The 17,528-nt window shown below is 36.5% G+C and overlaps 1 protein-coding gene across 1 annotated transcript in view; it reads left to right on the top strand.

The window, feature by feature from the left end:
* Window positions 1-17,528, top strand: part of LOC140154381 (uncharacterized) — a 171,013-nt gene that overhangs the window by 70,104 nt on the left and 83,381 nt on the right. The window contains exons 70-87 of the mRNA XM_072176948.1: window positions 348-553; window positions 2,437-2,676; window positions 3,918-4,121; window positions 4,604-4,771; window positions 5,010-5,292; window positions 6,396-6,646; window positions 7,062-7,199; window positions 7,521-7,710; window positions 8,091-8,272; window positions 8,471-8,695; window positions 9,032-9,175; window positions 11,598-11,726; window positions 12,971-13,105; window positions 13,534-13,827; window positions 14,403-14,555; window positions 15,152-15,331; window positions 16,015-16,236; window positions 16,648-16,995. Of these exons, the coding sequence (XP_072033049.1) occupies window positions 348-553; window positions 2,437-2,676; window positions 3,918-4,121; window positions 4,604-4,771; window positions 5,010-5,292; window positions 6,396-6,646; window positions 7,062-7,199; window positions 7,521-7,710; window positions 8,091-8,272; window positions 8,471-8,695; window positions 9,032-9,175; window positions 11,598-11,726; window positions 12,971-13,105; window positions 13,534-13,827; window positions 14,403-14,555; window positions 15,152-15,331; window positions 16,015-16,236; window positions 16,648-16,995 (3,692 nt within the window). The remainder of the gene's footprint in view (window positions 1-347; window positions 554-2,436; window positions 2,677-3,917; window positions 4,122-4,603; window positions 4,772-5,009; window positions 5,293-6,395; window positions 6,647-7,061; window positions 7,200-7,520; window positions 7,711-8,090; window positions 8,273-8,470; window positions 8,696-9,031; window positions 9,176-11,597; window positions 11,727-12,970; window positions 13,106-13,533; window positions 13,828-14,402; window positions 14,556-15,151; window positions 15,332-16,014; window positions 16,237-16,647; window positions 16,996-17,528) is intronic.

Raw genomic sequence — 17,528 nt, forward strand, 5'->3', positions numbered from 1 at the left:
TCTAGAAGTGATATCTATCATCTCTTCCACAGACTGATTATCAACACTCAATACAGTCAGTAAACAGCTGTATGTCGATGTTGCGTAGAGTTTGAGCAGGGCTCAGCAAGCAATAGTTCATTTCCATGCCCGCGCATAGTTCGTTTTGATAAGAATTTTCTAAAACACAGGCATTATTTAAAAAATGCCCCCACTTTCAGATAAAAATGAATCTAAATATGAGGTATATAGTAATCATTGCTTTCCAGCTGTCACTTTCCTTAGACTACTACAAAATACTATTAGCTTATTAATGTCATTATTCTTGTAAAGACTTGTATCTGTAATATTTATTTTATTTCGCCTAGGTATTGTGTACTTGGTGATCTGGTCCAAGCTTGCCCAGAAGGCTATTACTGTCCAAATGCGACTGGATTTAACTGGCAGTCTTGCCCAAGGGGAACATACAGCAATGAAACTGGTTTACATCTGGAGTCACAGTGTGTAGCATGCGATGGAGGCTACTATTGTGATAGCCTCCATGCAACAGCTGTAAAAGAGATGTGCATACCAGGTATGTGAAATCAAAGAATACTGTTGGGATAGTCTCTATACAAATATTTGTAATACTCATATGGTGTGCTCATCAAGTTTGTAGACAGGATTTGCATAATGTTATAAAATTCTGTAAATTAAAACTATTAGTGGCACACAGGTTTTAAATTGTTCTTACTGGGGTGCAAGCTGAATATTTGAAACCAGCATTGGATACACCCAAAACTACTTAGGTCATTAACTGCCTAAATAATATTGGAACTCAACAACATGTAATCGTGAGTGTGCGCTGGTTCTAATTCGAACGGTTCAGATTTTTTCTCTCCTTTAATATAGTGCCAGTTTGAGCTTTACTCCTTTATTTAAATAATATTGTGTTTTGATTGACCTCTGGTGATCATAGGTCATCCACTGAAGGTTTTAGTTGCAATGTTGGTGATTCCATCCCCGGTGTTGTCACTTAACATTCAAAGGCGTAACGCATGATCGTTCCCTAAGTCAAAAATACCCCCCTATTTTGCGCGGTTTCAAGAACATTTTCGTCATTTTTTACCCCTATTTTACACGAAAAACGGGTACAAATTAGCCTTAAAAAATACCCCTATTTTTGCATTTCAAGTACACTTTTACAAAAGTACCCCTTTTTTAACATTTCAAGAACACACACAAAAACACTTGTTCTGATTCATTGTCTTTTCTGAGGAGAACTCTGTTGTCCTTTTAATATACATGTATAAATGAGGAAAATAACAGATTCAAATACATCCAATAGGATGCATCATGTGTTTTTTATGATACAGTTATCAACAATGTAACCTTTCCTCCCGGTTTTTTTTTTGTTGCAAAATAAAGCTTGAATGTGACCAATACATAAACTGACTGACAAAAATTACGAACTCTCAGTGGCATTTGCCACGAATTCCCTCACTCAAACCACTATATTCAGCCCCATCTTTAGATATTTTCAAGAAAAACCTCTAGCTTGCCGGTCACCAAATAGTTAGCGATTTGCGGTTTTCGCCCTGCTGACTACAACTTCAGAAGGTTCAGAAGGAACAATTCCTTTATGATCAGGTGCCATTTCGAAGAGTTTGTGGCCACTGATCTTTGTGTAGAGATCAGTGTTTGTGGCTCGGTTTGTGGGTACCCAGTTTGCCAAGGCTCCGGAGGCCGGGCGTGTCATTAATAAAGCCAATGAAAAAAGTCTCATGGAATCAGCGGCCAAATTGGGTAAGTCCCCAGTGACGTAATCGGTGTAAACAAACCATGAAACAAATAAAACCGAGTCGAGCGTGTTGCTGAATATTTAAGCCGGGATATTAGGAAGTCAAAAAAGTTTCACAAAAGTGAAATCCGGGAGTAAATTGAGCGAGAAATGGTAAGATTTCTTGGGATTTCAACATTATCATGATGATGATTCACAAAAATATACCCTATTTTCTAATTTCGAGTACACCGTCGTCAAAAACAACCCTATTTTTTAAACATCGCGAACATAAAATGTTCGCGAACATAGTTTAAAAATAACCCCTTTTTTCGCGAAATTGGGAACGATCATGCGTACACATAGTCAATGTTAAGTGACAACACCGGGATTCCATCTAACAAAAAAGTCAGGTTTTCTGGTTAAGTAGATTAAATTATCCCCAATGTTAACTACCTACATATTCTTTATTATAAAAATTCAAAGAACAGACCTTCCAGAATAGGTAGTCGTTACTCTTGAGTTTCATGCCTAAAAGGCAATCGTACGATTGCCTTTTAGGCATGAAACTTAGAGTAACGACTACCTATTCTGGAAGGTCTGTTCTTTGAATTTTTATACGCTTTCCCTTTTGGGATTGAGCACTTTATTCAAAAGATAGTCTAACTTGAGTAAAATGTTGTTATTCTTTATTATAGGTTATTACTGTGAATATGGTGTAGACAGAGCAACACCAAATGGTGACAACAATGCTACCATCATAAACGGCACCTGTCAACTGCCCGGTGGTCAGACTGGTGTGGGAGGAATTTGTCCACAAGGTCACTATTGTCCAGAAGGTAGTGTCCAACCAACCGTATGTGAAGCAGGTACATATGCTAATGTCACAGGTCTGGAGCTGTGCCTGGATTGCCCACCAGGGTATTACTGTTTAGAAGGTGAGGATTTCTTGATGAAATTTAAATAAATGTTTACATAGCAAGTTGCTCTATTTGATGACATTCAATTCTGATGCTCACATCAGGTAACAAATACTGTTCAAGGTAAACTCATTGTTTGTGTAAGTTAAGAGATAATGCTTTTGTACAATTATTTTTTAGTCCATTGTGTAATCTTTTGAGATATGAAGATGCTTCTTAAAAATCACATTAAATGTAATTTTAAAAAGATGGTATATTATTTCCTTAGAATTAGCAAAATTAATACTGCCTATTTCTGCCTAATTGGTGAGGAGAGTGCAACAAAAATGGCAGCTAGTACAGTAGAAATATATACTCAAGTAATAAAATGAGTATTGAATCTGTTCATCTGGTCTTACTATTTTTGATAGTGACAGTGTCACGTATCATCCAAGACTTCTTGACTTCTGTAACTCGTCCTTGACTGGTATCACCACTGACCAACTTAACAGACTTCAAAGAATACAAAATTGCTCGGCCCGTTTAATCATGAAGAAAAGGAAGTATGAGCATATCACCCCGTCATATATGAGCTTCACTGGCTGCCATTAGAATTTCGGATTCAGTATAAGTTAGCTGTTCTTGCTTTTCGGCACTTTGAAGATACTTTACCAACTTATCTGTCTGCTACGCTCTGCGCGTACAAACCAGCTCGATCACTTGATCTTCTACTGAAAGATTATTGAAATCTCCCGTGTAAATCTAAAATCGGCTGGTGAACGCTCCTTTCATTTCGCTGCCCGGCTGTTTGGAACTCGCTTCCAAACCGCCTCCGTAACACACATTCGCTTACGCAGTTCAAAAAGCAACTTAAAACTCATCTTTTTCTTCATGCTTTTCCGGATTCACATATGTAACTTGTTTGTCTTTATTGTTTGTGCGCCTTGAGTTCTTTTGAAGATTGCGCGCCTACTAAGAACCCTCCATTATTATTATTATTATTATTAAGACGCATCATCAGGCTGACTGATCAGATGATGAACTATTGACCTGTGACACACTTGATGGTGACGTCATACCAGCCTGATGATGCGTCTTGGATGGGATGCGATACTGTCGCTATCAAAAATGAGGAACAGATTCAATGCTCATTTTATTATGTGTGTGTACCTGGATGACTGAGAATATTCACAAATTTATTCTCTAGTAACATTAATTGCTTGTGCTATTTTATGAAGAAAAATGGTAATCATATTGATACTTTTTGTGATTTACTACAGGATCTGTGATATATGAGGATAGTCCATGCCCTGCTGGACACTATTGCCCTCTTGGTACAGCATCTGAATATGAGAATCCTTGTCCTAGGGGCACATACTTCAATACTACTAGAGCAGAGAGCCTGGATGACTGTGTGGCTTGTACACCGGGATACTATTGTGACATTGATGGTCTGGAAAACCCAACTGGTCCATGTGATCCAGGTAGGCAAAGTTTACTCCTGATGTTTGTAACCAGACTTATGAATCTGAAAAGATTATTTGATTCATTATAGGAAAGTATGTTTCAAATAAACAAGCAAGCTACATTTCAAAACACAAATATTACATTATGGAGTGATACCTATTGGATTGGCAGTATATATCTGTTTGTCTGTCTGCTATTGTTGGGGCTAGGGTTTGTGTGTGTATGTAGTGATATTTTCTACTTGCAAAATAAAACTTCTTTTGACAACTAATGCCATCACCAAGTACCTGGTTATGGTCAAGACATGAGTGAAATTATGTGTACTTTGGCTGAAAGTTCCATATTTGGAATATGAAATATGTTTTTGTCCTCAGTTGGCACTCAGAACATATGTGGTACTTAATCCATCATAGTTGTTAGTATTCACAATTAATATATTTTATTGAATTAATATAGAAATTCAAGTAACATGTAATTGGTTATTATTTTTCTTTCTCAGGTTGGTACTGTACAATCAATGCAACTGCAGCCCAGGAAACAGAGAATGGTGGGGAATGTCAGCCTGGTACATATTGTCCTCTAGGCTCTTATGCACCTACTGATTGTGATCCTGGAGAGTATTGCCAGACGACAGGTCTAGATCAACCAACAGGCAATTGTACTGCAGGTAAGTAATGTCAGCCTTGTGTGAATTGATTGTAGAATGTGACTTGTAACCAATGTAACTCTTTGAATACTTCTATATATTTATTGAGGTAACTGCAAACCACAATCTTGCCATAGATTTTTTTTTTACAAATTTCATGATGATTCAAAATTCAATCAAATATTAACTTCTGTTCGCATTTCTTTAGTCAACTTGAACAATTAATCATAATTATTCTCTATTTATAACCCAAATATAGGTTACTACTGTACCTTGGCCAGCAACACATCAACTCCTACTGATGGCATAACTGGCAACGTCTGCCCAGAAGGCTACTATTGTCCAGAAGGTAGTGGCCAAGCATTGCCATGTCCAACAGGCTTCTACCTAGACAGTGAGATGAATGATGACATTATGGATTGTTTAAGTTGTAGTTTAGGAGAGTATTGTCCAGGAGATGGACGTCCTGCTACCGCTGGGGATTGTGATGCAGGTTATTACTGTCCTGGTGGACAGAATGTGTCTGATCCAGCTGAAAACATGTAAGTACATTTTTAGATGTTTTTTCAACAAAGTTATTGAATCTATCTCAATTTACTTATTATCCATTGAAGAAAAATATGTCCCACTACAGTTATATTTTGGATTTATATCGTTGTTGGGCAGGAAATGTGTTTGTGGCCTCTGAACATGTTTAAAACAATACTGCCAACCAGTTACATACAAAGTTTTGCTTTAAGCATGTTCAGGAGCCAATGGCACATGAGGTTTTTTCTGCTCAACAACAATATGCTTTTGTAACTATTTGTAAAGGAAGGTTTTTATTTCAAACTCTAATGGTGACCCGCAGGTCAAATTGCTAGAATTGTACATTAAACACACCTAAACAGACACAATGCAATTTTGCAGGCAGCAGCTTAATCAGCGCCAATATTGCAACATTGAAACAAACAACTATACAAACATCCAATCCAACCCAACCCCGTCCCCCTAGTAGTCAATGAGGATAAAGTGCCTTGCCCAAGGACACAACACGTTGGCACGAGCGGGGCTCGAACTCGCAACCTATGTATTATGAGTCGGGCGCCTTATCCACTCGGCCACACATGCTCCCTGCAATGCCAGCCAAAACTGTTAGCACACTTTGAGTTTGAATATAGTAATGTTAGTTAGCCTGCTTAGGTTTGTCCCAATACCCCTGATCAATGTAGAATCCTGTATTCTTGCTCCTACATGCCAAATAGTACAAAACATTGAGTGGTGGGATGGATGGGATGTTTAGTAGCAAAAGGTCTAGGTTTGACACAGAAGAAAGGGTCTGAATAATAATGGAATATTGCAGACAAAAGACAGTACAAACTTTTTGCATGCATTCTATCAGCTTTTATCCAGCATTGTAGGTTGACTGATCAACCTCCAACATATAGTTGAGGACCAGTTTGGAATTTGGTTTTGATGTCTTCTACCAACTAATATAAAAACATGTAACATTTGAACTGTTTTTTGTCAACTATATGTATATATTTTTATATATTTATTTATCCATAAATTCATGCAACTTATTTTCTAATCACTATGCAAAATTGTTCAACTTATTTGTAAAATTATTCCAATAATTTTCTATTGTTTTATATTCAATGTGTAGTTGTACACTTGGACATTACTGTGAAGTTGGCTCAGCTTATCCTACCCGATGCGAAAATGGAACCTACCAAGATGAGTTAGGTCAAAGTTCATGTAAAGAGTGTCCTATGGGCTACTTCTGTGACAACACTGTGGAACCAGTGGTCTTAAACAATGACACAACACGCTGCCCTATGGGTCACTATTGTCCTCCTGGTACCAGATATGATGTGGAGTTCCCTTGCCCCATTGGGACATTTAACAATTTAACAGGTATGTACATAAATAGTGTGACATAAAATCTAACAGTAAAACTCTGAAAAGATATTTCTTGTACACATGACATTCCTTTAATGTAAACAATGCCCAATCACATATTTTACTACTGTCAAGTCCAGCACGGATACAGTTTGGCCTAGCATATAGATTGACAAATTCATGTATGAAATCTTGCTTACCTACTTGCTTGCTTTTCCTGAACCCCAAAAGCTCTGCATATCCTCCTGTGTTGCATCACTCCAAATCATTAGAACCTAATGCCTATAGATTTCAATTGTCCGCTCTTCTCCAAGGTGCCTCTGTGGCTCATTCGGTCCTTAGTATTTGATGATAGACTGTAAGGGTAGTAACAAGACAGTTTTCCATGAAACAATGCTGTGATGTATTTTTCATTGTGTATTTGTTTTAGGTCTTGGTTATGAAAGCCAGTGTAGTCCTTGTCTAGGGGGCTACTATTGTCCTATACCTGGTATGGTGAATCCTGATGACCTGTGTGCTGCTGGATATTACTGCAAGCAGTATGCCAACATTTCTACTCCAGATCAAGGTAAATACATGGGACATAGTATGTGACAAGTATTTTCATCAACATTGTGCTGTGCCTATTAAATAAAAGAAAAGACTAAAATTCTTGTAAAAATTAATTTCCCAGTATCATCCCCAATTTAAAATGTTATAATATCAAGGCAATTAATTATTCTTTATTTGTTTGTTTATAAAATATAACATTGTAACAACTGGAGAAATTTAATGTGTGTTCTATATATTTACTAGAATATGTGTGATCTTTAGCTATAATTGGTTTGCAATGTACCTTAAAATATTCCACAACTATTTTTTATATTATCTTAACTATTATGTTTATCAGGTGGAGACGCCAATGAGTGCACCCCTGGACACTATTGCATAGAGGGAACAGCTAGTCCTATACCATGTCCTAAAGGCACATTTAGTGATGAATATGGGCTGCAGAAAGAAGACGATTGCCAGTATTGTACACCAGGAGAATACTGTGGGGAAGTAGGACAGACTAATACTAGTGGGCTCTGTGACCCAGGGTAAGTGGATTTGGAAGTGTATCATTATTTTTATATTCATATATATTCTTGAGCTAATGGCACCTAAACCCTAAAACATGATTCCTTATACAAGATTTGCATACTAAATATGCCACTGATTGGCTGCTCATATGATCTGCCTTTAGTCAGTAACAATATTAAGTCTGGCCTAGTTGGCAGAAGTTGGTGGCAAGGGCCTGTCCTGGATGATGATGCATAGTAACCTGTCGAAATGCTATGAATAGATGATTGCTGATTCTGAGACCAAGTGAAAATAAATTTGATCAGTTTCTTCATTCAATACTCAAGTAGTAAATTATGCATGGTATCGTTTCATGTGATGAAATTTAATCTAATCTGAATGTATTTCTTTCTTCTAGATTCTACTGTGAGCTTGGTTCATGGGATCCTCAGAATATATCATGTCCAGTTGGTCACTATTGTCCAGAGGGGTCACCATCTCCTGAGCCTTGTCCTGTTGGTACTTACCTTAACACCATGGAAAGATGGAATGTATCACAATGTCTGCTTTGTGATGAAGGATGGTACTGCAATGATACAGGTATTGTAGTTTATTTGGTATTTATATGAGGTATTTATAAGTTTGACTTTGAATTTAAAGACTATTTTCTAATATATCCAAAGTCTCCTTTTTGATGAAAAATAAGTTGAATATTTACTCCAATTTGGTTGGATTTCTTCTTAAAATTTGAACAGATGAGTTCACTCTAACCCTAACCCACATTATTAATTCTTACAGGTTTGTCATCACCGACAGCTGAATGTGATCCAGGTTTCTATTGTCCTGAGGGACAGTATGTCCCTAACCCTGATGACTACCCATGTCCTATAGGTCTCTATTGTCCTCAAGGTAGTCCATTACCTGTACCATGTGAGCCTGGCACCTATACCAACCTGACTCAGATGCCATCTTGTCTAGAATGCCCAGCTGGGCTCTATTGTGTACCTGAAGAAGTTATTGAAGGTAAGATACTTGGTTAAGAACTCAATTGATACCAAATTTAGTGAAAAAGATTTTGATATCACTTGTGCTCGGTGCTTGATGCAGGTATCTTAACAACCCAGTTTGGTACTGAATTCATGCAGCAGAAGTCCCTAGTATTTTGTGTTGCTGCATGTGCATTGGAACAAGATGTTATTTACATTAACCTCATTAGTATATTTGGGACTTCAGCATGAAGCCCCTACTCTATTTTAGCTGAACTAGCTAATGTTGACACAAAAAAACTTGACAAACATGAGAATATTCAATACAAACATATTTATGCCAATCTTTATATTTGTTAATTTTTCCATGTAGGTAATTCTTCTGCTGGGCACAGATTATGTCCTCAAGGATTTTATTGTCTAGCTGGAACTGGTCGTAACTGGACTGCCTGCCCCTCGGGTACCTATGGTGGTAGACTTGGATTGGAAATGGAATCTGATTGCACTGACTGCCCAGGTAAGAGATGAGGAATGACATTGTAATGTAATGCTTGGTACTGTATAAAATGGTATCTTTGACTAAAACATTTGACTCTCTTGGGGAAACTAGGTGGTTGAAAATTTGTCAGTATAATGGTGGAAATTCCAAGGGCATGGGATATTTGGACCAAGTGATTTCATTTCAAACTTGTGAGAAGTATTGGTTTGAATTTTGTGAACTGCATTATAACCCTAATACCTATAAATCTTACAATATCTTACAAAGAAAACCACTGCGCATGCATGCATTCCACGTGATGGCATTGCGCAATCACCCCAAGTCATTTATGGGCGCCAAGTCGCTGGCCGGGCAAGCGACTCCCCGTGGCAAAGGTCGGTGATTGTGTGTGTGGCACCCGAGGCGTCCTGGGGTCAATTCCCGGGAGTGCCAAGTGAAATCTTTTTTTATCTTCTTTCCTTTTTGTTTCCTTCTCTGCCTTCCGATAGCAAAAAAGCATGTTCCTTGTTAGGGTTAAAGAAACAATGCCTGGGCAGATTTGTATATGATGCACACAAGCAAAATGAGTTGCTTGTTGCTAAAATTGATTGTGAGTTATGGTAAAAAGAAGTATTCAAATTTTTTTAATTTGTCATAATTGGCAGAATGAACCATGTTGCATAAATTGTATCTACAATTTCTCACATATTGTCCCGTATAGAGGGACATTCAGAGATCTGTCAATCCCAAACTACATTATTCCCCACCCATGTCATTTTTTTGCACTTTTACAATATTTACTGTATACAGTACTAATGTAGTTTAATATAAATGAGTTAGATATTATGTTCATGCCTAGAGAGATTAAGGCCAGAGTAATGGAAGACACATTCGTCCACGACCGAATTTGAGATTTTTTGATATTTATCAACACTAAGATGTATTCTTTCACTTGAAACTGATAAAATACAACTTGCTAATATTTATTCATATTTTTGCTTGATTTATTTCACTCTTTTCAACTCTAAAAAGTCACATGGCTCAAGACAGCTTAGTAAATTGGCGGAAATAATGAGTCAGAAATGCGCTGAATCGAAATATTGTGATTACTGCGTGCGATTCGCGTCAGCGTGACGCTGGCGCAACTCTGCTTGTATGTCCAACGCAGATCAAGGCGCATTCGGTATGTTGTTAACGCCAGCAAATGTGGTGTAAACAAAACAAAATTTGCAGTCAAAATGCCACTTAGATTTTTTAATTATTTTGAATTTTGGCGCACTGAAAGCAGACACTATAGATTCATTGGTGCAAAAAGATGCACATTTAGACCATGCACCAGATACAGCTTTTACAAGTGTGAAAGTCTTACCGTTTTAAAATCTAAGGACGTTTTGTGCATAATTTTGACATTTTTTTACTAAAACATCGATTTCTCAGAGTTCACTTTTGACAATATTATGCGATTTTTGTGACAAGATAACTCGAAAAATATGCAAGCAAAGGGTAAACTTTTTTCACTATCCTTTAGAGTACATCAAAGTCTAGGGAAGGTTTTTTCATTTTTTCAAAATATTTGTTTTAAACAAAAATATACACCATTATGTGCAATTTTTAGCTTAATAGAGTGACAAAATGGCTTTTTTCACATGTTTTTTAAATATTACGAAAAAAGAGACGAATTTCAAAAAAATAAAAAAACCTTCCCTAAGTTCATGTCTCTTCTTGATGAAAAGCTAACTGAATTTTTTTACTCTGAACGGATTTTTTTCTAAGTTGTCACAAAAAATTGGGGTAAAAAGTGAATTTTGTGATTTTTTCAAAAACTTTAGATTTTTAAACAAATCTGACGTCACCATGGGATTCCTTGCCTCATTTCCTTTCCAAAAATGTATAGTTTTATATACTTTGGACATACAATTCAGAAATAATGAAGCTCGAAAAGGTCCATGTTCTCTCCCATTACTCTGCCCTTAATCTGAATTCTTTATGCTAGGGCATAAGGAATTTATTCAAATCCAAAATGGAACAAGATCTCAAAGACAAGTGTAACCTTTCTGTTTTCTTCATATCTTGTTGATATATCTGAAAGAATATGAATTATTGAAAATATATGACCATTCAACCTAGAAGTAAAAACCAAATCTGTGGCATCAGGGGTCCATCCTTTGCATCACACGCACTGCGTGTAAAAAATGCAATGCATAAAGCGTGTGGTGTGCTTGGCAAGTATAAATCGCGCAGCAGTTGGTGTGCCAAAGAAGCATTTACACACGCATTGCACTGAAATAATTATTCTCATACCTCCAGTTTCCGAGGTCTATTTTCTTTGTACTTTGACGGACTATAGGTCAGACCAGAATCTTTCACCAATCAGACTTATTGTGGGTAATGTTACATTTTACTTTAAATCAAATCTTGAATGTTATTTAACCTTAAGTGCAATTTGTTGATATATTTTCAGCTGGTTACTACTGTGAAGGTACCAATCTAACAGAACCTACTGACAAGTGTAAGGCTGGACATTATTGCACATACAAAGTAGATAAACGTAATCCTGTACCATTTGATAATGACTCCTGTGTGTATGATGGTAAGTATACTATACCCTGATTTTGAACACTACTGGGGATAATAAACACATAAATCTTATTGTAAATGTTCCAAGGAATACTAGTATCACATTTTCAGTTTAACATGTATTTTTGGTTCTTGACAATATCTCAAAATATATTTTTAAACCGTTTTGACACAAATCTTTTCAGAATGCAAGAAGAATTATTTGAAGTGCATTTCTACAATGTTTTTGTATTTTCCTGATTTTGATTCTTTTAAGGGATCTAGAATGAGCGTTTATTATGCGTTTAGACAGTATTTTTTGTGGGACATGAGAGCACCTCAGACCTATCGAATTGCATTCTGAATCTGAAGCATGTCTTTTCGGATATCAAATAATTTTCATTTTTGAAAATCACAATATAATACAAATTTTATGACAAATTATAAAAATTTGATATTTTTCAAATTTTGATATATAACAGTCCTCGAAGTAAATTATATAAATCTAATGATATATTCTTAAAGTGTATGTAGCTGGGAGGAAAAGCCGACGGTCAATTGAAAATTTTGACATTTCATATTGAAGATATGAATTTTTTCCCAAAAAGACCTAATTTTTTTGGTGTTTTGGGAAAAAAATCCATATCTTCAATACGAAAGGTCAAAATTTTCAATTGATCGTCGCTTTTTTCATCCCACCTACATACACTTTAAGTATAAATCATCAGATTTATAAAGTTTACTTCGAGTACTGTTAAATATCAAAAATATCAATTTTAATGGTTTGCCATAAAATGTGTATTAAATTGCGAATTTCAAAAAATCAAAATTATTTGATATCAGAAAGACATTCTCCGTATTCAGAATGCAATTCGATATGTCTGATGTGCTCTAATGTCCCAAAATAAATACTGTCCAAACGTTCATACCCCAGCCCTTAAAGACATTTTTGGCCAATTTAAGAAACTATAATGACAGCATGTAAGTTGACATTAATACCACTGATATTATTCTGTTTTGATGTTAAACTACTGTATACGCCAATATTTCCATGTACAGATATTTTCGCGGTTTCAAGTATCACTGACAATTTCGGGAGGTGTTAAATTTGCGGTTGTTGGCATCTTATATAATAAAATTTCTTAATTTCAACATATTCGCGGGTTATTATTTTTGCGGGCACATATTAATCTGTGAAATTCACGAAAATAAAACAACCACAAAAATGTCAGCCTATACAGTATTAAAACTGAATTGAATAAAATTTGTTGTTTCCAGGAGCACACACGGGTTCCGGTGGCCTATGCCCTGCAGGATACTATTGTGAAGAAGGCTCTGAGCTACCAGAGGGATGTCCTGCTGGAACATATCAAGATGAAGACGGGCAATTCACATGCAAGGACTGTCCTGAAGGTTAGTGAATACAATAAATCATTTGCCCTATATCCCATCATGCAATATTCAATAGGTCTGTTGGCAACAACTCACATCTGCCCATGGTTTGAATGTCAGATTTTACCTGAGGCATAGAAAGTTTTGCATGGAGATGAGAATATGCAGTATCCTGGAATGGGGTATGCTGGGATATAGGGAATAAGCTCTATACTGTAGAATTCCTTGCTATATATTGCAAGACACTTAGGATAAATAAAACCAAACAGAATTAGCACCAACAACACCTTTTTACCTAAATGTGGACTTGACAATATGGATGAAATGGTAATAACTTGCATGGAATGAATAACTGTAATCCTGTTGTTTGTCCCAATAATTTGTTAGTATGTTAAACAAGATGTATGAAATGGAAATAGACTGATTTTGTTAACATCGTTTAATTGCAGGTTACTATTGTTTAGGAAATGCCACCACCTATTTGGACACTATATGTCCAGCTGGTTATTACTGTCCTGAGAGCACTGAATATGACATACAATGGCCATGTCAAGAAGGGACATTTAATAATCTGACCGGAGCACACAATGATTCATGGTGTGTAGCGTGTACACCAGGCAGCTATTGTCAGGGACAGGGTAATGATTGGCCTACTGGCTATTGTGATCCTGGCTGGTATTGCATTAGTGGAGCATATGAACAACAACCATCGAATGAGAGCTTGGGTGGAGAGTGTGTTGCTGGTGAGTATCATGTGCTTTTATAGTTAAAGGGACATTTCATGATCCACAGCCTCATCCTCCTACTTTCCTAAAATTTATACCATCGTAAGCCTGTGGCAACATCATATTGCCGATTCATTCGCTTAGCAAAAATATTGTCAATTGTATTTATGTGCTGTTAACAGAACAAAATTACAAGACAGTGCCTATGGAACCTATGCAATACACATAATCATGCATAACTCACAAACGCAATATCGGAATCAACTGAAAATTTGGGAATAAGCTTTTTTTGTGGATATCTACTGACACATATTATAAAAATAGGATGCTTGAATCACAAAATATTCCTCTAAGGAATGCACTGATATTGTATAATTCAGGCCATACATCCACATTATTTGAAAAAAAAAAAAAATTCAGTTTGAACAAAACTATTGTACAGAAGGCCGAGTCTCACCTAAGCCAAAGACATTTATTCTAAAAGGCAGCTGGCTAAACAGTCACTTAGTTAAAGATTTGGTTATTGTGACTTTGTAACAATCTATCTTACTGAAGCTAAATTGTGCAACTTTGTAAATTATGTTATATTCTAGGTGAATACTGCCCTCAAGGTTCATTTGAGCCAATCCCATGTGATGCTGGCTGGTATTGTGACATCAATGGATTAGATGCACCTGTTGGATTATGTAAGGCTGGATACTATTGTACACTAGGATCATCTACTATGGTCCCATCTGGAGTAGGTGGTAAGTCTAACCCTCTGTCTCTATTAAGTCTCTGTTAAGTGATGTCTTGTAAGTAGCATTTGATCTCACCAGTATTAACCAGCCTTCAACCTATTGGTTCAGTGAGTTCCTATATGTTGCTATGGCTGTCATTGAAGAATTCAATATAGGTCAGAGTTGAATAAACTGTTATAGCTATACCAACTATAGATGTACTGAAGCATTAATTTAAAGTATTCATTTTACCTATCCCAGGAGCAAACTGCCTGTCCAAAATGACAGGTGAATGGATGGCTTGCTAGGACGCCATTGTAGATCTGTAATTTCAAAATCCTTATTTCTAAAAATTTCATCTAATACCCATTGCATATTTAATATGCAGTGGTTATTAGATGAAATTTCTGTTGTTTTTCCTTAACCCGTCTTGTTATAATATGATTATTTTTCTATAATTAAAAAGGTAAACACAATAGAAAACACATTTGTTACTTTTTCCTCCTCTATTGTACTCTACTTCCCCCTATCTTTATAATTTTATCTATAATTAGTCTCTTTGGGTCACACACACAAAGCCAATTCAAACTGATTTCCTATACAATTTTGTTTCCATTTTGCAGGTAACAGGTGCAGTTCTGGTCATTACTGTGAAGAGGGAAGTGGTGCAGAGACTGACTGTCCACCTGGCACATATCTACCAAGCGAGGGTGCTAAGAATCTCAGCTACTGTATTGATTGTTTGTCTGGCATGTATTGTAATGAGAGTGGACTGTCACAACCACAAGGAAATTGCTCAGCTGGTTAGTAACATATCATCATGTTCTTTTCCTACTTTTGTTTCACATCAAGTTTGGCGGTGATGTTAGAGCATTTTAAGCGGTTATGCCACAAGTGTATAAAAACATATTGTGTGTAGGGGTGTGTGTTATGTGGTAATAAGTTAGCACACACTTTATACTCTTTCTAGTGAAATATGTATGTACGTTACTATAGTCAAAATATCTAATTCTTGATCGTTTGAGTTCCACTCGATAAGCACAGATAATTGTGTTGAGTTTACAATGTAATGACCATACGCTATGCATTAAGCGTGACTGTTTCAGAACAGACCAACCATGGTCTTCAAATACGACTGTGGCTAGGCTAGTTCAAGAGTAGATCATGATTGTGTTATTCCATGACATGAAAAGGCTGGTCTCAAGTTCTTATTTTTAAGGAGTTGGGCATGAGCACCAAGGACTATGACTTGGACATGGATTGGGCATGAGGGACTCATACTTTGACTCGGACTTGCATGTGATAGACATGCTTCAGTATTGATACGAACATATGCAATGCAAGCCAAATGATCTTGTTAGTTTGGGCTATATAAAAGAAATAAACTTCTATTTTGTTTGAATATTTTGATAATCTTCAATATTACCTTTAGCTCAGTTCACCAACATTGGCAGCTAATTGCTTTTCCCCATTGCTGTGCCCTTAGGTTTCTACTGTCCACCAGCACAGACGATACCCACACCCAATGATTACCGTTGTCCAGAAGGGTACTATTGCATAGAAGGATCACCAGACAAGGTGCCATGTGCTGCTGGTTACTACCAGGATGAAGCTGAGCAATGGGACTGTAAGATCTGTCCCTCAGGATTCTACTGTGATGATACTAATGGTCCTATTGTCAATTATACATCTTACATTTGTCCTGAAGGTAAGGGTTACATGTTTGGATGCAAATCTCGATTGTCATGCTAGCATTTTCTCATTTTTTTTCTTTCTTTCTTTTTTTCTCAAGTTACTTTTAAGTAATAAACTGTCATTGAGGTAGAAAACATCAACTATTGGATTTGTTTGTAAAAACTAAAAAAAAAAAAATTTAAGACCAGTAGAAAATATCACATATTACTTTAGCTTCCAGTGCTTTGTGGAGTAGGGATGTGTATTACTATATTATGTGAGTTAAGAATCAAGTAACCGTGTTGTAACGGTTTATTTATCAAATAATATTACAATAATTATAATTATGTTTTGAATGCAATGCTATTTGAATTAAATCAAGGCAATACAATTCAATTAACATGGAGCATAATTTTGAAACCACATTGTTGTTCTTATTTGACAGGCCACTACTGTCCCAATGGTACAAGAGCAGCTGAGGAATATGACTGTCCCATCGGTACCTTTAACAACATCACTGGACTTGAAACAGAGGAAGAATGCTTCCCCTGTCTTGGTGGCTTCTACTGTGGTCAGCGTGGCTTGACTTATCCATACACTCTGTGTTCACCAGGCTACTTCTGTCGTACAGGAGCACAGAATGCTGCTCCTAATCAGGGGGATAATGCTAACATATGTCCGGCAGGGCATTATTGTCCTGAAGGAATGACAGAACCAATTACATGTCCAACTGGAACATTTAGTAATGATACTGGATTGATGAATGATACAGAATGTGAATCATGTACACCAGGTAATACACCATTTCATGTTGTAATCTTTGTAATATTATGGTATAAAAGTCAATATTATAGAATGACTGTCAACACCCTAATATATAAGAATCCATGTTAGGGTTGACATTTGATTTTAGGAATAGGGTAAGGATTAAGAGATTAGGGTGAGGGTTAGGATTATGGTTGGAGTAGTGACTACTATTCTAAAGTTGCTCCATATTAAATATCAATTCACCTTTTTGGTAAATCCCATAACCCATTGCTAGTACACCTGAGAACTCGTCATTTGACGTCACAATGACTTGCAATGCGCAGTAACGACGTGTAATAAACAATGTGCTCATCAGCGCAGATCAGCCTGACATCAAATGACGAGTTCTCAGGTGTACTCACAAAGGCTTATGAGATTTACCGAAAAGGTGAATTGGATATTTCTAGTTGCACTATAAAGCAAAAAAAGGGTACTAGGTTTAAGAAATGGTGAGCAAAGATTGAAATGAATGTTTTCTAAATTTTTTATTGGCAATTGAAGTAGCAACTATAAGGGGAC

Source organism: Amphiura filiformis, chromosome 6 (genome assembly GCF_039555335.1).
Source record: "Amphiura filiformis chromosome 6, Afil_fr2py, whole genome shotgun sequence".
Classification (NCBI taxonomy): Eukaryota; Metazoa; Echinodermata; class Ophiuroidea; order Amphilepidida; family Amphiuridae; genus Amphiura; species Amphiura filiformis.